The following is a 20,922-nucleotide window of genomic DNA, read 5'->3' as shown; positions in this document are numbered from 1 at the left end:
TACATGCTCCTATTAACTAATTATAAAAAAATTATGCGCTCAAAATATATATTTATAAAAAGTTTTTCAGATGAATCCTGCCTGCCAACTAATAGCCTTGCAGTTGGAAGAAAAAGTTAAAAAAAAGTTGTATTTTAAAAGTTGTATTTTTTCTCAGAAAAATTGAATTTTGATCATCATAAGATTTTCATATATATTTTTAGCTCATTCAGTAAGTATTAAATAATAAATGATGATAGTTGGTTTCTGCAATATGAATCATAATTGAATTCACATAAAAAAGTCGGATTGTAATCCATAAAAAATTAATACGTAAAATCTATTTTTTAGCACACAATTCAGGATATTTGGATAGGCCAAATAAAATAAAATTGAAGTTCAATAAAAAATAATCAAATTCATCTGATCCAGTACCATGTTAATATGAGCATAAAAAAAAAAGCCACCTAATGATGAAGAAATGGACAGTACATTCATACGTACGACTTTTCAGAACAGCAACGCGAATAACTGTAATAAAGTGGTAATTATACGTCATTAAAAAATAAAAAAACATAAAAAAAGAAAATCTAAATTATTGAGACTAAACTTACACGCATATAATAGATTTATTTTCCATTTATATTAATTAAGATTATTAAAATTAAAGTATAGAACAGAAATCACTTACCTTGGCACATTAATTAATTCATCAGGGTAACTTATAAAATAAATAAAGAAATAAATACTTTAAAATTTTGAGATGATATGTTAATAAAACAAAAAATTAAATGTTTTAATATAAAGATTTAATTTGGTAATTATACAATTTTTTATAATATGAGACAAAACGTATATTAAATAAGTCCAATAAAAAAATAGAATCATTTAACTATGTGTATAATTATTATGGCCGTAGGATTTCGTTAGCCGCCTTTTTGTTTATATTTGCTCGTGAACTTCAGATGATTTAGGGTTTCTTCTTTTTCCTCCATTAATTATTAATTTTGAGACTATATGTTCTTCACTTCTAGAGGCATGAAATTTCCATGCTTCCTTTTGTTTTTATCTTTTGACACGTATTAAAAAATTTATAATCAGAAAATTTCTTATATAAAAAGTGGTAGCATCGTATTCAAGCAGCAATTAAGCATAAATTTCAGAGCAATTTGTATGTGTAGCCAAATATCTGACATAAAAATCCCATAAAAGATCAACAAGAGCCCCCTTCCAAGAAATCTCTACTAGTGAACTACATCCCAACTCCCCAGTTTAGTATATTGCTATATTAAAATCTAAAATATGGTTATTTTAATTTCTGAAGGAAGCCATGTCAGAGCTCAGTGTGAACAATAGCCTCACTGCTGGATTCTGCAAGCTGTGTGATTTTGGTCTGATCAGTAACATAGTCTTGAGCAATATCAGTCAGACCAACACGGCAATAGTCTCTGTCTTGGGAAGTTAGGCATTCAGCTGAAGGATGAACAATGCCATATCCAAAGCCTTGGGCAGCATTGCAGTAAGTCTCCACTGTGCCATCTTTCTTCTCTAAGTTGATGTTGCTCAGGACTATATTACTACAAGGGACTGTGTCACTGCAGGCAAATTTCATGGCGTTTGCACTCTTTGTGGTGCCGGTAACATTCCGGTACATGATGTCACTTATTTTTACAGCGGATGTCTAACAAGGCAAGAGTATTAAGAGTACAAACTATTGAGATTTTGGACAACATAATATGAATTGGTACAAATAGCTGGAGTCATGAAAGGGAACTTGGAAAAAAAAACTACCTGGTTTGAGCAGACTTTTGGGGAATCACAGTAGAATTGATCAATGATGATGGGATTTGCAACATCTTCCATCCTAACATTTTCAAAACGTATTCCACGAACATAACCATTGCCTCCCTGCAGTAGAAAACCGAATGAATTTATAGTGAAAACTTCACGATGCACACTTAACCATTAGTTTTTGAACAGAAAATGACTTCCCTTCACATAACATTGTTTTATATTACCTGCCAAGTCTTAATCCTGAGGCCATTGGTCGTCTCTTTGAGGAGAGCTGTATCCAGGACCACTTTTGTTACTATGCCAATGGAGTTGTCCTTTCCAAGACTTCCAATACTGAGTACAGAATTTGCACCAGAAAAAGTAAATAGTGGAAGTAAGAATTTCAGTTCTAGCTCTTCCCTTTTTCATGGGACAGAAGAATGATGAAATTGAGCATAGAGTGTCTCTCTTCAATGAGTTATGGCGTGGGGGTAATTTATGTTACCTGACTCCATGTCCAGGTCCACAATAAATTCTCTTCATCTTGATGCCAGAGCTAGCATTGACAATTGAGATGCAATCATCACCTGAATATCATACATAACGTGACCACAACAGACTATCTATCAGTATCTATCAACAAACATGCTAATAGTATAATTGTTTTTTTCCCATAAAAACTTCACAGATGCAGTGTTTCTCAATGTATTTTACATGATTAATATCTTGCCATGTTTCTCTTAAGGCCCATTTAGTATTTTTGAATTAAAATGCTTATACATGTGTAAAAGAAAATGTTAGTTGTATCTCCATTTTAGTATCTGTCTCTTGTACAAGAGAAAATGAAAATGGAAGAACAGGATGAGGTTCCAGAACCTGTTCCAATTTTGCAGTCTTGAAGTACGACATTAGTTGATCCAGTAATGTGAATTCCATCAGTGTTAGGACTGTCTTCTGGAGCTGAGACTAATACTTCAGATACTCGCACAGAGGCAGACTTGGAAATCACAAAATGCATCTGTTGGCTGTTTTGGATAGTCAAGCCTCTCACTCTCACAGATGAGCTTGAATCAATAGTTAATGCCTGGAAAAATCTCATGTGTTAAGTTTTACATGATACAGATTTAGTAGCTCTAGTCCTAGAAGCTTTATATGTTTTCAGAGAGCGTCACAAAATTAAGGGAAAAAATCCTTACTGTTGGAGCTCCTCTGCAAGGCTGTAAAGAGGTTAAGAAAGCAAAAGGTGAGTTACAGTTTATTAGTTGATCTGAAGTCCTTAAAACAAAGAAAAATTTAGATAAATTACATTTGACTTGTTCTTTTTACAAGATGACTCCCACCAGTTTCTGCCAGAGCCATCAATAACTCCATTCCCTTGGAAAAGAACTCCATTCAGTTTAGAGAACTCAAGCCAGACTCGTGGAAGGTCTGGATCCCAGTCATTAGGCTCATCAGGTGCTACTATTGTTCCATCTATCTGCATGATCATAATGAAAATGAAACGTTACTGTTGAAGATAATCCTGCGATTGATAATGAGCCCAATGTAGCAATTATATAAATAATAGAAGTGAACAATTTATGGACCATAAGTCTAAGTTTCTTTAAGTTCAAACAGCATTCACATGTCACATTACCTGGATGACCAACTTATTCTCACAAGGCCCCTTAAATTTTGTTGCATTAACTAAGTAGCGGTGTCCTGGAGGAACAAAAAAAACTGATTTTGGTGTTCCGCAGGCTGTTTCCCAAGCTTTGACAAAGGCCTGTAATAAAAAAATAAGAACTTAACCTCAAAGCAGAAAGAAAAAGGCAAATGATAATTTCATGAGAAGTTCAATTTGGTCAAGATAAACTTGCCACAGAAGCATCAATTCCAAGTATGAACTGCTGATAAAATATATAAGGAAAAAAGTACACTAGTCTATGATGCTAATGGTAAATTGTTGGCATGCTACTAAACTATTACAATTTAAGGACTTAATACAAAGCTAAATCACTGAAATGAATCAAATGCTAGAAACCTTTTGAATCACTTCAAGGATTCGAATATTCACCTGAGTGTCATCAGAAACTCCATCTCCAACTGCACCAAAGCTGTCAACGTTCACAAGAACCTTGCCTCCACGTTCACTTGTCCACGAGGGGGTATCGAAAAGTTCGACATCATTTTCTTCATCTATTTCAAAGCTTTCAAGTTCATGAAGCATGCCAATGTCGTTATATACCATGGTTTCTGCTCCTGCATGAACCACTGTCAGCAAACCAAGAAACAAAATGATGAATAATTTATCCATGATTTTGTGTGTTCTAGCTGTTCCAATATTGATTGATTTGTATGAACCTATACAACCAATGCGTCACAATTTATATGTCCAGTGTAGATTTGGAAATGCAAGGTTTTGTGGGCTATATGGCTTGGCTTAAAAGTGTATGAAGGAACACTATTTTCTACATGCCCACACTTAAAGTACAAGGGAGATGTTTTTTTTTTAAGTTGTTTGCTTTACTCTTCAACCAGTAAACGGAAGTTGACCATTTAAAGAGGAGATTTGCGTTATCACACCAAGACATAGGGATAAAATATTTTCTGCAAATGAAAAATGCTTTGCAGGCAATCTCACTTCTGTCAATAGAAAGAATTAAATATCACGTGAATGCAAGAAGGTCAATTACTTTACTGACCTAACTGGGCGGCAAAAAACCAGATCCTGATAGTCCACTACATGCACACATTATATGCTTCAAGCAAAAGAAACCTTTCCACAACTGATCCATGAAGAAGATGTAGATTTCACAAGAAAAGGTTTACCTCATGAAAACAAGTTTGACAATACTAGATGCTTATTTGGGACTCCAGGACTGATGGCTTATTTGCTATTGGTATAGACTTCCAAATTTTAATAGCAACTATTCAAATCAATTAAAATGTGACCAATCTCCTTTGTTATATTCTTTTCCATAACAACTTCTCTAATGTGCATAGGGCTTTAAATTCCTCAATTTCAGAATAAATGTTTGATACTTGCAAATGAACTGCAAAATCTTCTGGATCAAGTTCCAATAGTGCTTTTGCCTCTCTTTTCCCCACCATATCATTCATATGAGCCCTACAACTTTGCAACAATGAGCCCTACATCACAACCACTACTTCCTGGTGTCTGGTGCCTGGTGCTCCCAATAGATATAAAATAAATGAAATGCCCTGTGTCTACCTGTCATCCTTCTGCCACCACCCAGGATGGCTGCACCTCTTAACACACAAGAAAGTCACTTTATCAGGCCTTAAACCCTTTCGGATCATGTCTTCAGCCTTCAAGCATCTCAAGACACTCTCATCCCAGTCCATTCCGAGCAAATCCGTTGGTGATTGATGTGAAACAGAAAGCATTTCCAGAAGGAAGTTGTTGAAAAACATAGTTGAACATGACCTTGCTTCATCCATGGAACATGAAACTGAAACATGAGATTCAAAATCTAAATAATAGCACAACAGTGCACCAATCTGCAGCTGGCTAAGCTTGCTGAAACCAACTATGATAATGCTTTCAACACCGGGGAAATGAGACTTCGTCAATTCCAATTCGTTCATCAACCATCAAACATCTCAACCACATCATCAACAATACGACAGTGCAACAAAGAGGTCATTAATAAGTTCAAAAAAAATCCATTGCTGTTTTTGGAAGACTCTCATACACATGTGAATTCAGACTGCGCATGCACACTCCTATTGACAAACCCCACCTTCAAGACCCTGGTTTCAAAATAGAATATTGGGAGAGCTAAAGAAACCACGTGCTCATGTCAGTACTAACTTAACTTTCCAATAATTATGCATCCATTGATTTAATGTGATGAGTGAAAATATTTCTTAAATTCAATCATGTTATGCATAATCAATAGGCGGAAAAGTTGATGCTTTCCTTAGCCACATCCTCGAATATTGCCATTCGTACTACATAGATTTAAGAACCTCGCAAATGAGCGTGTTGATTCAACCTGTACCCTTCATTTTCCTCCCACCAAACATATTATAATTAGTATAAGATTTTTTTTCAAAATTTTCAAAATCTCTATTTTTTCTCAGATTAGTGAGTTAAGAATATACTTATCTTTCAAAAACATAGCGTTTAGATGGGATTTTTTCTCTTATTTTTTGGGACTCAATTTCTAAACTAAATCAAGGTATGTAAATATCCACTCAAAATAAATTTAATAACTTAAAACAAGTGTTAAGACTTATGGTAATTTTAATTAACATGTTATTAATTTATTAGTCAGATATAAATAAAAATTGTTTTCTTGATAAAACAATTTCAGAGACCCAGTTCGATGATTCCATATTTCCATGCCCAAAAATCAGCAAGTTATATGTAACATCACGTATAAGCATTTCATCGAACAGATTGTGTGCACGATCTAAGTGCTAGATTTAATCAAGCCATCAGTCGTGTTGGGTTCACAGTATGAATTCAACAGTAGCGTACAGGTTGACGTTCCGCATTGCTAATCAGCCTGAGTGGGCAGTGGATTAGGAGAAGAACAGGAAAAAAGAAAAGTTGAAATATGAAAATCAATACCAATATTAAGTGAAGTTGCTTTATTGCTGCTCTGCAATTAGATAATTTTTGTACTCAGCTTGGAATAAAGAGGACTTACTGGAACTGATTTGATTGCTACATCTTGGGTTCCTCCTCCAATAATGGAACAGAGACTTGATCCTCATAATAAGTCTCTAATATAAACCATTAAAGACAATCAGGAAGAGAAATTTCGACAGCTGAATTTGAACCATTCATGAAGAAGCAGCTTTTGCTTCAAGACAACTCTCAGTTGAACCCACCATGAGGCCTTTTTGAGTTCTGAGAGTGCATTTCCACCATGTGATATATTATCCATGCTTGCAAGCACAAAATCATCATTGGGAAAAGAGAAAAAAGGGTACCCAACGTTGCAAAGCAAACATCCAGAAAAATGTGCTGCCCAAATCTAGTATCAATCTTATTCATCAGAACATAAATTATAAACTCTATATATAATGGGTGATTCACCAAAAATGGCAAAGGCAACAATTTGGTTGAACAGAAAGGGAACACAGATATCCACAGTTGGATTCCCTCACTTTTATGATCATTGTTATTCATGATATTGATGTAGTTGATGAACTTCAGCACATGGTAAACAGACATGAACACAGAAAAACAAACACTGAAATCAATTTATTGACATGTCAAGGCAATAGCCTCTAAGAGGGAGGCTATAAATTGCATTTGAGTTTCTTCATCAATTCTTGAAAAGAGAGGAACATGCACAAAAAGAGATTTGTGACCCTGTTGTTCTGCAAATCGAAGAGAGTGATAATAGACATAGTTGCACACAAAGCGACCCGCATCATCTGATATTGTCACCTCATATCCCTTCTCCTTCAAAATCTTCAGTATTGTCTCAATAGAGCAACAAGTCTTCACAAACAAATATGATGAAAAGTTAACATGGAGGCATACATGTATCATATATATTCAACAAAAATAGATATTCATAAAGTACCTCCCTTGTGCAGGAAATCCCTCCATCCACAGGGACTATGGGGTGTTGCTGAAAAAAGCAAAACCGCAAATCAGTGCCCAAATATAAGTGGAATTTTAAAAATGTTTGTCTAGGAATGCTAAAAATTAAATCACTCATTTTAACCGCTTGTAAATAAAATGAACAGAAGAGAAAGGGGAAAAATCCGGCCTTGCAATTTGAAAACAAATGGAACAAGCAGAATCACCTGTGGTTGCCATCCTAGCTCATCCGGACAAAGAAAAGTGGCTTCATTAGCTGCTAGTCTTTCAATGGCAAATCTTAAAGCCCCACTATTCACCCCTAAGTGAAGCTGAAGAAGAAAATAAGGTTAAGAGTTAAATCACAAAAACTCACTCCAGACAGCAACAAATATAATAAAATAATCAGCAATATATGCATCTGCATTATGTTTATCACTTAAATTTTATATAGCTTTTGAAGCCAGCCACAAAAGCAACTTACTAAATAATTACGCTGAGGTTAGTATACTCCAAGTATGATCACAAAAATGTTCGTGTAACATGAAAGGCCTGTGTTAAGTGTGTGAAGCTCAAGAATGATTAATTAATAATTGCTAAATCGCTAAATGCTGCACAACACTGGAAACTAAAGTCCTCTTCAGCAACAACTTTTAAGATATGGTCAAAACACTTCATAGAGCGATTAATAGTGGATCATAAAATGTTACTCTTCCTAGCACTAGGCTAACAACTACTAGAACAACTAGTACCGCCAAATATAGCCTAATGCAGCAAAGTGAAGTACCCAAAGCAGCTGAGAAACTGCAACGCGGAAGCAATATGAAGAACAGGTAAGCACAGAGAAAACCAACCAAACTGAAGGATCAAAATTATATGTTGCTACATTTCTAAAAACCACAAAAACTTGTGAGTGGTTGAAACTGACCCAAACAACTTGTTCACGCTTGTCATTATTGGCAGCTGCAGTGCCCGATTCCAAGATCTTGTATAGCGAGGGAAGAGCACCATCTCCAGCAGTCTCAAGAACGGTGCAACTACCTAAAGTAACCCCAGCAGGCCACCCTCTCTTTTCAACAAAATCCTTCAAATTGTTAACTATTGTCTCTGTGGGATTTTTAGCTACTCCTTGAAACTTCTTAAATCCAGTAACATGAATGACTACATCTCTTGGCCCTTCAGATCCCATCTCCCCGTTTCCTTCACGAATGCAATTCCCAATTATCTTCAATCAGGTGATGAAGCCTGCGTAATTCACCAAATCCAATTTTCAAAAAAAGCAGGAAACCTCCATGATTATATATAACTTTTCCTTTTCCTTTTCCTTTTTCAACCAGTGACAACATCATTTACCACAGTCTTTCCAGCTAAAGGTGTTATGAATTGGCAAAGAATACCAGCAAAACTACTTCCCAATAAAAAAGATACACTAATAACAAATAAATCCACAACATTTCAACTAAATTATTTCATAGATTCCAAGCTGAAATCTTTAAAATCAAAATCACAACACATGTTCAAGTGGGAAACACGAATTTTCAAGAACAAACCACCTAAGACCATCAGAAAGAGTTGAATTTGTAGTTGCAGAGTTAAAACAGAATATACCAGTAATCTAAACCAACTCCGATTGTGAACTTCACAACTCAAAGAATCAGTTCAGAGTTAGACTGATTTCCACTTGCTTCATTAAAAAACAAGTGAAATAGAAAGGAAAAAAAAAACAGCAATATCAGAAACCAACAAAGAAAAGAGAAACACAAAAGCTGCACACAGGGAACTTGAGAAAGAGGAAAGTGACCTCGGAATACACGACCGCTTGCCGTCGTCGTGCTTCAGAATCAACAAGGAAAAAACTCAAGAAGAAGAAGAAGACGAGTTTAATTTTCCAGCCTATCGTCTCGTTGGCCTCTTATTGTCTAATTGAAAGAGAGAATAATTAAAGACCATTGATTTCTCAATTATTACAAGACAGTACCACTGCCACTGCACGTTTTAACTGTGGTAATTATAAAATGGCCAAATATTCAAAGAAGCCCCTAAAGTTTTACTGAATAGTCAGTTTGGCCCTAAACATTCTTAGTATTTGAGTTAAATTAGTCCAAAATTCAAGGTTAGATGTTCAATTAAATCCAAAATGAACTTCGAGAACCAAACTGAATATCTATTAAAATTTTGGAGAAATTTTAAAAAGAAAATAAATAAATCCTTCTCTTAATATGATAAATTAATATATATTTTTATTAATTATTTTATAAATTAATAATAATAATTAAATATTAAATATATATTAATTAAAATCAATTATCAATTATCACTGATGATCAGTTATAAGCTATTTACCGTGAAGTATCAATTATATTATATATGACTGTTAAAACAAATCTATCTTAAGAAAACAACTTTCGGTGGATCCGATTGTAGGGTAATAGGTGGTGCGTGGTCGTGACAGGCCAACGGTGGGCTACTTTTGCTCAAATATTTTATTCATTTGCGTTGGTTGTTTAGTGTGTCAACGTGGCTGATCTTCATTGCCTGACATTTTTTTTGAAAATCTATGGATGGTCGCCTATGCAGCCTGCTGTTTTGCCAATTGGAGCATGACTAAAACGTGGTGTGATTTTTTTAAACAAGCACTCAGTTTTCTTAGTTAAATTAAGAATTTTATAAAAAATTAATTGAATTATTTTTTTTAATTTCTAATAAGAAATTTCATATTTTTCTTAATTTAAAAAATTACAGTTCTAAAAAAAATAACCTAATAAAACTCATTTATTTTTTTTACCAAATGAGTTATTTCAAATGCAATATAATATTTATGAATTTAAAATAATTTAATAATATAAATTATTTAATTCTTAATTAAATAATTTATGAGAATTGATATGTAATTTAAGATAATTTAGGGTTTTTTTTTTACATAGAGACAATTAAGAAATACACATAATCATATAAAAATAAGTTTAAAAATTATTTAGTAATAATTTATGAATAATTATCTCAATATGTCTATTTACAAATTAAAGGAAATGAATGTTTTTGTTTAAAAATCCATATAGGGCTTAGTAGGATAAGCACTTGAAAAAACCATTCTCTGGGAATAATTTGGTTAATTGATTAATTTTATTTGTTTTAAAATTATTAATATTTCTTTCTTTTTTATTTTTAGGAGATAGACTGCAAAGTTTTTGCATTTATTTTGGTACATTATTTTAAAAAAATATATTAAATTAATGAAGAATTAATAATATATAATTTTTTGATAAAGTCTTATATTAAATAATAATAATAATAATAATAATAATAATAATAATAAAATAGTAATAATAATTGAATTTATAATATTAAAAACTTTTATCATAAATTTTATAAAATTTTAATTTTTTTTTAAAGTAATCGTTTTAGACATTAAAACGTTGTAATTACTTGCTTCACGACAAAGATGAAACTAATCTCTTTGTATGTAAATAAATATCTATTCTTTGATTTGATATGAATAATTTTATAAGAGAAAAAAATGTTTAAAATTATATATGCGAAAAATTTTTAAATTAAAAATAAATTAATTTTTTTAAATAAAATTATTATAAAAAAATAATTAAATTAAATTTTTAAAAAAATTATTGATTCAAAACAGATAAATATATATTAAAAATTTAGTAGTTTCACCATGAGTTCTTATCCAACTCAATAAGAGTTTTTTAAAAAGTCTCTTAGTGCATTCTTTTAGTTTTTATATGAAAAATTAACTTATAATAGTGAGTATTAATTTTAATTTTATCAAAATATTATTAAAGTTAAGTCTTAATATATTGCAAACTTTTTTATATAAAAAATTAAACTATCTTTTTTAAATATTAATTTTATTTAAATATTTTCAAATTTTAATTATTAATAAAATAAATTACACTTTAAAAAATAATTAATAGTTTAATCATGTATTTTTAAAATTAAATACTTAAAACTCTTTATAATAAATTTTTTTAATTTATTTCATTCATAATTTTAAATATTTTAAATATATACAATATCATTACGAAAAATATTTTATGTTAGATAAATTATATTTTATTTTTTAAATTTTATCATAATTTATATATTTTTTTAAAATAGAAATCGAGAATTAAGAAAATAGAGATCGAAACTCAATTCTTAAATTCTTATACATTTAATTTATCTAAAAAATAGTCTTTTCAACATTATACACATTAGCTTCAAGTTAATGAGTGATTAAATTTATAAATATATATAATTTTTTTTTAAAATACTCTTTATAAATGTCTATAATCTATTTAAAATTACTAGATATTATTTAAATAAAATCACTAGATATTATTTAAAAATAGTTGAAGCAGTAAATCTAACTAAAAAGCCATCTTCCGAAAGTTTTAAAGTTGTTTGATACATTTAATGAATGGAAATTGAAGAATAAAAGTATTTAAAAAATAATAGAATATAATAATTTGCACAAAAATTACTAGAAATTAAGTGTTTTTTTTTATATGAAAAATAAAAGATCAAAACATTTTAATATGAGAAAAAATAGCTGAAATCCAAACTATTTAAAAAATAGACAATTCGGTCCATTAATGCTAAAATTCAACGACTAAAAATGTAATTTGCCCTGAATATTATCCTTCCCACTCTATGAATCAGACTGTTAGGCTGGTCAGGGAAAAGCTCAACAACGTGATTAATCTCCATTATGTCCTCTTGATAGTTTATTCATACATCTTTAAGATTCAATCAAGAACTTAGCACCTACAAGCTGAGCCTGCATTGAAGAAAACACCTCTTGCACAAGGTGTCAAACAAGTCCTATTTATCTTTTCCTCATTTTTGGATTTGCATTTGCACATCTAACAACAAGTGTTAAAAATCACTGCTAAACACTACTTGTAAAAAATCAAATCATCAGCCAGACATGCATAGACAGAGGATGGAGGTAGTGGCAGCACCAAAAGATAATCACCCAAACTTCATTTTATGAAATATAATTACTCCACATACAACATGTATGTCAGGGAAGGAAACTGTTAACATATATGTCATAGCACACAGATTATAGTAATTTTGAGTGATTTGCTTCATAATTTACGACAGATACACTTGAACACTAGATGTTTTGATCAACTGGCAAACAGGACAAACATTGATTAGCATATCACAGTCTTTACATAAACATAAATGCCTGCAAGGCATTAACAACATACACACCTCCTTTGATTTGCATGCCCTGCAGGTTACATGTTCCTTCAAGCCCTGGTAATTCCTGGCGACAGGCCTTGCGTGCCCACCTGGAACCTTCAGGTAGTTGTTAGGGTCAATGTAAGAGGCAGCATCATCAACCTCACTGTCTCCAAATCCTTCCTTCCCTTGGTCAGGGCCCTGTGAAATTGCCTGCTGGAGGTTGCTCTTCAGAACATTCACGACTGACTCATTGTATTTTGCTCTGTAGTGCCAATTCTGGGCTTCCATGGCCACCTGCTTTATCCTCTCAATCAACTCCTTGTTTTTACGATTCATGTTGTCTATCTCTAGGTCTTTCTCCTGCAGCTTCTTGCTTACACCCTTCTCAATGGCAGCAAGGAAAGAAGAAACATGTCTTTGCTTCATGTCCCTCAACCCCTTGGCCAGATGTTGTTCCTGTTCAATGACAGCAACTAATTAAAGAGTGTTTAAAAATATCACATTATGTAAATGATAATTTAGGTATTACAGAATGATGTGTATAAACAGGGGACTCTATGTCTAACAATAGCACCTAGTGCCCAATGTCTATACAAGCATCCATGAAACACACTGAAAAATATCATCATGATGAAAATTGAGAAAATCACAACTAGTTCCCAGTACCGGAGAATTTTGTAGAAGAGAAGTAATTCCAATTGAAAGTCATCTGAAATAGTGAGAAAAAAGAGATTGAAATTCAAGGATCATTCAGGAAAAGAAAGATTAAAGAATGTGGCAGAACAAAAGTGAGCAGTGTACACAAGAATTCACCAACTGTTAATGCAGAAACAATAATGATGCAAAAGCAATCACCACAAAACTATCTATATGTTATATTACTTGAGATTAGTGGTACCTGAATCTTAATATACTGATCAAGTTCTTCTTTCTGCTGATCAAGCTCAGTCCTAAAATTGTCACCAAGGGACAGGATGATTGATGGTGCTGCTGTCATACTTCCACTTGGAGAAGTTACGGATGAGTTCCGTTCATCATCATCATATGATAATCGTAACCCAGTTGATACGGGGTTAGGATTTGGAATGCCAGCTGAAAAGTCAGCATCATCCTGACGTACATTATAATTTAAGGCAATCTGTAATTTTTGCTGTCTGCTGAACTCTTCTGTTTCCCTCACTCTCTTATTGGGCCGAAGCATAGGTGTCACATGCTCATTCCCAAAGTAATTCACCGGATCAACAGTACATCCAGCTGGGACTGAAAAGAAAATTATATTAGATTACAATCAAACTACACTATGCATATCTCTTTCTATATATATATATATATATATATATATAGAGAGAGAGAGAGAGAGAGAGAAAGAGAGAGCAAAAGAGGTGAGGGGTAATATATATAATTTAAACTAAAACAAAAGAGATATCTGTAGTTCTGACATCTGAGGTGATTAATAGTCTTCCAATCTTGACTCATGTTTAACCTGTTGACTTCTTTTTGTCCAAGGATACCAATTGTACTTCAACTACTAGAGATGAATTTTTTGGAAGAAAACATGTCATGCATTGAATGATTGGAACGAAAACTTTGGCCAGATTATCTTTTTTGTGCAAAAATATGCCGCAGCTCATGTTTTATTTTTATTCAGGTACCACATATCCAGCAAAATTGGTCAAAAAAGTAAAATATAGAAACAAATAACAAATGACCAAAAACATGCGAGTTAAAATATACCAAGGGTGCTTCAACTACTAGAGATGAATGTAATATAAAAAAACTTCCCATGCATTGGATGATTGGAATGAAAACTTTTCTTAGGTTCCGCTGTTTCATGCAAAAATTTAATGACTCACTCCAGTTTTATTTTTATTCAAGTATCACATATCTAGAAAAATTGGAAAAAAAAAAGTAAAATATACAATCAAATAAGCACTGATAAAAAAAGTGTGAGCCAATTATAGAATTTGCAATTATAGCTGATCCTTTTATCAATTATCAAAACTTAAAACAACTTGAAAAAGCATTTGCGAAAACTTGCAAATGGCACATATGGATAAAAATTTCATGGAGCACACTTAAAGGGAGAGATATCAATAGAATACAACTTTAAAAGAAATGTAAATAATAATGCTAATTTCTGCTGGCCTTACACTTAGGCTCCGTTTGTTTTCACAGAAAATATTTTCCACATTTTATTCAGCCAACAGAAAATATTTCCCTAGTCAAAGGAAAAACTAAGCCATTTTAAGGAAAATGACTTTGTTTTTTCAAAAGGGGAGGTCATTTTCCACACTTTGAGGATATTATTAAGATCTCTATATATAAATTTATTAATATATTTTACTTTATCATGTTGAAAAATATTTTCCACAAATACAAGTCATTTTATACAAACAAACAAAGCCTTAAATATAGCATATTAGATGTTCATACAGATTTACTAGAAAAATGCATATAATACTTCAGAAAATTGAGAATTTTTAGCATTATGCCCTTTCAAAGTTCACCATACTTGACACACCAATATGACAAGTTGTTTGTATAGATGAAAAAATTAATAAGATGGGTTATAATTGAAATCCTCAAATTGATTCTTTAGTTGCTAATCATAAAATTAACCCAATTCTCAATCATTCATGACCAAACTTATACAAATAACGACAGGAACACTCATTGTGAAGACAAAATTAATAGGAATCAACAACGAGTGTTGGAAAACTATTTTCCTTCGGGAGAATAGAAAGGTAAAATGCAATCATAATGCTATCAGAATTGGGAAAAAGAATAATTCAGAAAGCTAAAAATATTATAAAATTCAACTTCTAATTCTCACAGTTTTGTTGCATACCCTTTTATAAAAGGTGTTTTATCCACTTACAAGAAGTTTTATCCTGTAAGGCATGACAAGAAAGAAAAAATTGCTCCTGGCTAGCACTTAATAGACAGTCCACTACTAACTTTCCAGAAGATAACCAACTAACAAAACCATCAAACAGTGAAGAGCTGTTTAACAAACAGCATAGGCATTTATACACCAAATTGACTGACGATTCACGTAGTAAGAATAGGCAAAAGATATTTTTAGTTGAGAACTTACAATTACTGAATAACTGCAGTGGATTTGAAGCATTAGACTGATAGGGTATACGATTCTCATCCACAAAAACAGGAAGTAGGGGATTACCACTGTTGCCTCCCAACATTTTCTAATTTAACATAAAATATATAGCGTCCCAAGAATGTTACAACACAGTGATAGTTCACCTGCAAAAGCCAAATAATATTACAATACAGTGATAGTTCGCCTGAAAAAGCTGAGGTAAAATTATTTATCAGCAACGAGATTGAAAAGCCAGATTCTTATGTTGCTACATCATAAATAAATTGAATTGTTATCAAATTTTAAAATTGTAAGACTTGTTAAAGCAAGCACAATGTAAAAGCAGAAGACTAAAGAAGGAAATATAATAGGGGAGAAAAAAGAGCTGAATATTATGAATCATGGATCAGATTTGTAAGGAGTATATGTATTTTCACTCATCACTATCACTAAATTACAAAGCACAAATGGATGCATTTATACTGGCATGAAGTAAATGAGAAATAGGAAACTTTTCTAATAAGGAAAGTAGGAAGCAAAACAAGTTCTATTACAACATATGAATGTCCTATGTAGCATTTCAGCAAAAATTCTAAAAAATAGGAACTTTACCAAGTGAAATACTTTTTTAAAAAATTAAATAGAAAAACTAAACAGAACATATGGGCACTGGCTCTCTCTCTCTCTCTCTCTCTCTCTTACACGCGCACACACACACACACACACACACAAGTGAAATCTCCAAGGCATACCAGTTTAAAGTCAACCAGATACCAGTCCTAGCTATGTGACACATAAGCTACCAGATAAAAAGAACAAGCTCTCTTTTTTGTAAAAAAATTAAGAATAAGATTGCAGAGATAAAAAATACGGTAAGACCGTGGATATGAAGCAGAATCGTCTATTAATAAGTACAGTTTCATGAATAAGAGATAAGAGAAAATGCAGTGTAAAACCATACAAAGTTTGTGGTCAATTTACAGGCACAGGACTGCATAATATCACAATGTCATACCAAAAAACAGCAAGGTAAACTACGCCAAGTAGCAGTTACTAGTGGGCATAGGAAAATATTTTTATTTTGCTATTTTATATTTAAAGAAATATATTATAGATGCCGGATTGCCAAATATGAATGAAAACTATTTTGTGCTCTCAAATAAAAAAGAAAAAAAAAAAAAAAACTCTTCTCAACATATGCAATATGGGAAAACAAAGAGATTAGATATATGGCATGCGATTGAAAGAAAAAAGAAAGAATATCACTTGGCAATTAATCCTAACAGAAATTCCAGGACAGGTAATATTTCAAGGTTATTTGTGCAATTTCCGATGATGATTAGGGCTGAGCAGATTTCGGTTTAAACCGAAATAACCGACCGAACCGAACCGAACTAAAAATTTGGTTCGGTTTTATTTTTAATTCGGTTCGGTTCGGTTTTAATTTTCTGAAAAATCGGTGATTTCGGTTCGGTTCGGTTTTAGATTCAAAAATTTCGATTAGACCGAACCGAACCGAAATCACTAAACTACGTCGTTTTGAAATGTACCCTTATATTTGCCCTAAATCTAAAAGCCTGAGTCACGCTACCCATCTCCATTCCACGCCGCCTCACATCACAGATCAAACATGCCTGTGCCTTTCTCTGAGCATTGAGCTCCACCACTTCCAGCAGTTCCACAGTCCACCGTCCGACCTCCACTCTCCTCCCGACATCGACCGATTAACTGTCGCGGCTAACTTGGGTCATCGATCTTCACTACGTTGCGGATGCGCGAATTAGCAACGTTGACGACTCCTCACCTCACTGTCGGCGTCGGTCGTCACTCTCCACGGAATCGTCGGCGTCGGTCGTCACTCTCCACGGAATCGTCGGCGTCGGTCGTCACTCTGCACGGAATCGTCGGCGTCGGTCATCACTCTGCACGGAATCGTCGGCCATCGCTCTCCAGTCTATCGGCTCTCCGCACCGTCAACAACTTGGTTGCCCTCGATCTTCCTCGGTCTTCCTCGGTCCTCCTCGGTCCTCCTCGCTCCTCCCTCCTCCCTCCTCCCTCCTCGCTTCTGGCTCCTCGCTCCTCCTCCGTCCTCCTCCGTCCCCGTCCCCGTCCCCGTCCCCAGTCTTCAGTATTGATTTTTTATTTGTAAAGACAGGTAGGCTTTCTAATTCAGATCCTTTGCTCTATTTCTTGTCATTCTTATGATTCTGTCCTCTTCATACTTTGTTGATGCTCTTTGTCGAGTGGGTTTTGCAATTTTTATTGTTTGATTAGCTGTGTCTTAAATTTGAGTAATCAGCTCTTCTTTCGATTGTTCTTGGTGCTTAACTTTCATGGGTTGGATTTGGTTTGTTGAGATAAAATCCAATATTTTTTTGATCATTTTTGGTCAAATTGGGTTTTAGCTAGCTGATTTTGCTTTGGGATTGTCATTTTTTATATTGCGCTGAAATTTCCGTGTAATTTTTGTATTCGTTTGATGTATTTGATGGTTTTGGAAATTAAAATTAAAATATTTTAATTGGATTTTAGAATGAATGTGAAAAAAAAAGTTTAAAAATCGAATCGAACCGATCGAACCGACCGAACCGAACCGAACTAAATCGGTTCGGTTCGATTCGGTTATTCCTCTTATTCGGTTCGGTTCGGTTTGTGTAAAATTCTAAAATTCGGTTTTCGGTTATTTCGGTTCGGTTCGGTTTTGAACCGAACCGACCGAATGCTCACCCCTAATGATGATCACCAGATAGGAAATGCAAGCGCATATTTAGATCTCAATCACGATTCACATGAATCTCTAAAACAATCCCAAACACAAAAATAAAAATCTCTGATAAAACAAGTATTCTGAATGAATCAATATAACCTTAATAAGCAAAACTGGTAGATACCTCCTGAAGAACACAAAAGAGCCTGCAGATCCTACAAAACAAACAAAAACTTAAAAAATCAAATTTGAAGACAATAAAACAAGCAATGCAAGATAAAAAGATCAAGAAGCCAAAAAAAAAAACCTGAAAAATCAGAAATTTTTTTAGGAGAGGAGATAGAGTCAGAGATATAAGAAGCGATCATGAGGGATCTGAAAAGCAAGAGGCCTCTAGAAACGATATGGGAGAATAGATGGAAACGGCAGCAGAGAGAGAAGCTAATAACAATGAAGGGTTATAGAGAGAGAAGAAGAAGAAATAATTGAAAGGAATAATAAATGAAAGAAAAAGAAAAATGAAACGCAAGTGCAGTGTTTGATGGTACTGCTGGCTGGCTGGCTGGCTGTTCTGCTCATCTTCTCGTGGCTACGCAAACTAATAAAAAAATAAAAATAAAAATTATTTCTAGGAATCAGTAAAATTTTAATAATTAAACAAATAATTTTTTTTTTCTCTTTACAATGTGAAACAATTTTCTAATTTGTTACGAGCGGAAAACACAAAAAATAAAATTTTTATAATTTTATTAATTTTTTAATTTAAATTTTATCATTTAATTGCGAAACTACAAGATATGTTTTATATTTTTACCTTGTTATTGTTAATAATATATCTTAAGATTTGTTGAATAAATTATTGTTTTTCTTTCGAATTTTACTTTTAAGTTTTATTGATTATTTTTTAAAAGTGGTTGATTATTTTTAATCTTTAATCAGTATCTAAATTAATTAAAATGAATGAAAAATAATAAATTGATAAATTGAATATTTTAAAAATATTCAAATAGGATAAAACTACCTTTCCAAACATTAATTTTAGTAATTGTTAAATTATCGGTTAATTATTTTAATAATAGTTAGTAAAAGGTTATAAAAATAATTTTTTATAGTATATTATTTTAATTATTAAATAATATTATTTTAATTGAGTGGAAATATTAAATATTATTTTTAAAATTGATATTAAAGAATGATAATATAAGATTTAAAAAAAAAATAAAGAACTCCACTTTGATGACATAAAAAAATTATAAATTTATTTTAATTAAAAAGTAAATTCATTTAAAAATATGTTAAAATATATTCTCTCTGTCCTTGTGAAAAAGAAAGAGGAAGATAAAAGGAAACGGGACTTTTTATACGGGAGCATTTTTTTTTCTACTTTTTTATTTTTTATTTTTTATATTTTTTATTTATTATTATTATTCTAATTCATAAATCTAATTTCTAACGTTGAAAGATTTTTTACTGGGAATAGAATTTCCAAATTCATCCATTTGAAATCCATATAAAAACCTGAAAGTTTAAAAAAAAACCGAAGATTTACAATAACCCAATTAAAAAAAAATTATTTTGCTCAAGAATATTTTACTAATATTCGAATCCAGTAAAGTAAAATTTTAAATCGAAATATTTATCTGTATATATAAAATTTTAGCCCTTTAGTTAAAAAATAATAAAAATTAAATATAATAGTAATAATAAAAAAATATATATTTATTGAATCGTGATGTCCGCCAATTGTATATGTATATGGAAAATCAAGTATGTTTGTTAAATTCCAAATTAAACGGGCAATAAGAGAAAATAATATCTTAGACACGAGCAAGACTGCCAATCAGGTTTGATATGGGAAAGACGACCTCGGGCATGGAATTTGAATTGCAGCAAGTCAGCAAAATTAAAGATTGTTGTCTTGGACATTCTAACCCCCCCCTCCTTTGGCAAAGCTTTAAACTCAAAAGATGAGCTCCCTGGAGTCTTAAGCTTGGAAGATGAGTTTCTTGGAGAGTCAGATGGGGTAGGTCAAAATGAAGAAATGGACACTCCAGCCAAACACTACAACCATAATTGGACGTAGAGCCATTTGAACATGATAACAACAGGTTGGTCGGTAAAAGGATGTCGGAATGCAATGCTAAGACAAGCACGAGGTATTCCTAAAAGAGAAATGTCGGTGGAAAAAAGTTTGAGCTGGTCTCCCTCAGAAATCAGAGGAAGTTCGAGCTGGTCATCCTCGGCGAATCAAAGGATAGGTCGGCAGAATGAAGTCGAGACTGGTCATCCTCAGCAAATCAGAGGAAGTCTGAGCGAGTGATCCTCGGCGAATCAAAAGGAAAACTCCGACGGATTATGCTTCATCTTTTGCAAATCAAAGGAAAGATTTCGATTGATTACTGCTTAATAGGTCGGTTGAATGAGGTCCAAGCTGGTCATCCTCAGTAAATCAAAGAGAAGACTCCGACTAATTGTCAAGACTAATTATACTTGACAGATTGACAGAATGAAATCCGAGCTAGTTGTACTCGACAAATAAAAGGAAGGGCAGGCAAGACAATAGTATAGGCATTAGGACCTCAGTTGGCTAATTGAAGAGTTTGGATAGATTGATTATACGAGCGT

At 32.7% G+C, this 20,922-nt stretch overlaps 3 protein-coding genes across 6 annotated transcripts; all 3 read right to left on the bottom strand.

Moving 5' to 3' along the window:
* Positions 1–1,113: 1,113 nt before the first annotated feature.
* Positions 1,114–6,625, bottom strand: LOC110630402 (probable polygalacturonase At1g80170). Of its 2 annotated transcripts, XM_043949880.1 has the most exons (11): positions 6,414–6,625; positions 4,437–6,269; positions 3,809–4,005; positions 3,389–3,517; positions 3,059–3,229; positions 2,949–2,969; positions 2,629–2,836; positions 2,258–2,339; positions 1,998–2,106; positions 1,771–1,887; positions 1,114–1,660 (listed from the first exon to the last, which is right to left on the bottom strand). In XM_043949880.1, exons 3-11 carry the CDS (start codon positions 3,980–3,982, stop codon positions 1,313–1,315), a joined length of 1,359 nt encoding a protein of 452 aa, XP_043805815.1. In that variant the 5' UTR covers positions 3,983–4,005; positions 4,437–6,269; positions 6,414–6,625; the 3' UTR covers positions 1,114–1,312. The 2 variants fall into 2 exon arrangements, with proteins under 2 accessions (XP_043805815.1, XP_021633578.1); XM_021777886.2 differs by lacking the exon at positions 4,437–6,269.
* A 140-nt stretch (positions 6,626–6,765) lies between these two features.
* LOC110630403 (pyrrolidone-carboxylate peptidase) lies at positions 6,766–9,241 on the bottom strand. Of its 2 annotated transcripts, XM_021777888.2 has the most exons (6): positions 9,102–9,183; positions 8,909–8,984; positions 8,229–8,545; positions 7,528–7,632; positions 7,302–7,349; positions 6,766–7,216 (listed from the first exon to the last, which is right to left on the bottom strand). In XM_021777888.2, exons 3-6 carry the CDS (start codon positions 8,487–8,489, stop codon positions 6,974–6,976), a joined length of 657 nt encoding a protein of 218 aa, XP_021633580.1. In that variant the 5' UTR covers positions 8,490–8,545; positions 8,909–8,984; positions 9,102–9,183; the 3' UTR covers positions 6,766–6,973. The 2 variants fall into 2 exon arrangements, with proteins under 2 accessions (XP_021633580.1, XP_021633579.1); XM_021777887.2 differs by lacking the exon at positions 8,909–8,984 and having other exon boundaries at positions 9,102–9,241.
* Positions 9,242–12,265: 3,024 nt separating this feature from the next.
* Positions 12,266–18,849, bottom strand: LOC110629326 (BOI-related E3 ubiquitin-protein ligase 1). 2 transcript variants are annotated; one of them, XM_021776235.2, is made up of 5 exons: positions 18,605–18,849; positions 18,457–18,512; positions 15,588–15,754; positions 13,389–13,750; positions 12,266–12,946 (listed from the first exon to the last, which is right to left on the bottom strand). In XM_021776235.2, the coding sequence occupies exons 3-5, from the start codon at positions 15,691–15,693 to the stop codon at positions 12,395–12,397; spliced, it is 1,020 nt and encodes a 339-aa protein (XP_021631927.1). In that variant the 5' UTR covers positions 15,694–15,754; positions 18,457–18,512; positions 18,605–18,849; the 3' UTR covers positions 12,266–12,394. The 2 variants fall into 2 exon arrangements, with proteins under 2 accessions (XP_021631927.1, XP_021631925.1); XM_021776233.2 differs by having other exon boundaries at positions 18,482–18,512.
* Between the last annotated feature and the right edge of the window lie 2,073 nt (positions 18,850–20,922).

The sequence above is a fragment of the Manihot esculenta genome, chromosome 13 (assembly GCF_001659605.2).
Source record: "Manihot esculenta cultivar AM560-2 chromosome 13, M.esculenta_v8, whole genome shotgun sequence".
Lineage (NCBI taxonomy): Eukaryota > Viridiplantae > Streptophyta > Magnoliopsida > Malpighiales > Euphorbiaceae > Manihot > Manihot esculenta.
This window is presented reverse-complemented; position numbering and strand designations above follow the sequence as displayed.

What these genes read in the sequence shown, in the direction of transcription:
- LOC110630403 (XM_021777887.2), bottom strand. Translation starts at nt 8,489, where the DNA reads ATGGGATCTGAAGGGCCAAGAGATGTAGTCATTCATGTTACTGGATTT. An exon ending in AGCTAGGATGGCAACCACAG is followed by an intron (nt 7,350 to 7,527) that starts GTGATTCTGCTT and finishes TGCTTTTTTCAG; the next exon opens with CAACACCCCATAGTCCCTGT. An exon ending in GGATTTCCTGCACAAGGGAG is followed by an intron (nt 7,217 to 7,301) that starts GTACTTTATGAA and finishes TTGTTTGTGAAG; the next exon opens with ACTTGTTGCTCTATTGAGAC.
- LOC110629326 (XM_021776235.2), bottom strand. Translation starts at nt 15,693, where the DNA reads ATGTTGGGAGGCAACAGTGGTAATCCCCTACTTCCTGTTTTTGTGGAT. An exon ending in ACTGCAGTTATTCAGTAATT is followed by an intron (nt 13,751 to 15,587) that starts GTAAGTTCTCAA and finishes TTTTCTTTTCAG; the next exon opens with TCCCAGCTGGATGTACTGTT. An exon ending in ATCAGTATATTAAGATTCAG is followed by an intron (nt 12,947 to 13,388) that starts GTACCACTAATC and finishes GTCATTGAACAG; the next exon opens with GAACAACATCTGGCCAAGGG.
- LOC110630402 (XM_021777886.2), bottom strand. Translation starts at nt 6,480, where the DNA reads ATGAGGATCAAGTCTCTGTTCCATTATTGGAGGAGGAACCCAAGATGT. An exon ending in CTTGCAGAGGAGCTCCAACA is followed by an intron (nt 2,837 to 2,948) that starts GTAAGGATTTTT and finishes AGATTTTTCCAG; the next exon opens with GCATTAACTATTGATTCAAG. An exon ending in GGACCTGGACATGGAGTCAG is followed by an intron (nt 2,107 to 2,257) that starts GTAACATAAATT and finishes TTCTGTACTCAG; the next exon opens with TATTGGAAGTCTTGGAAAGG.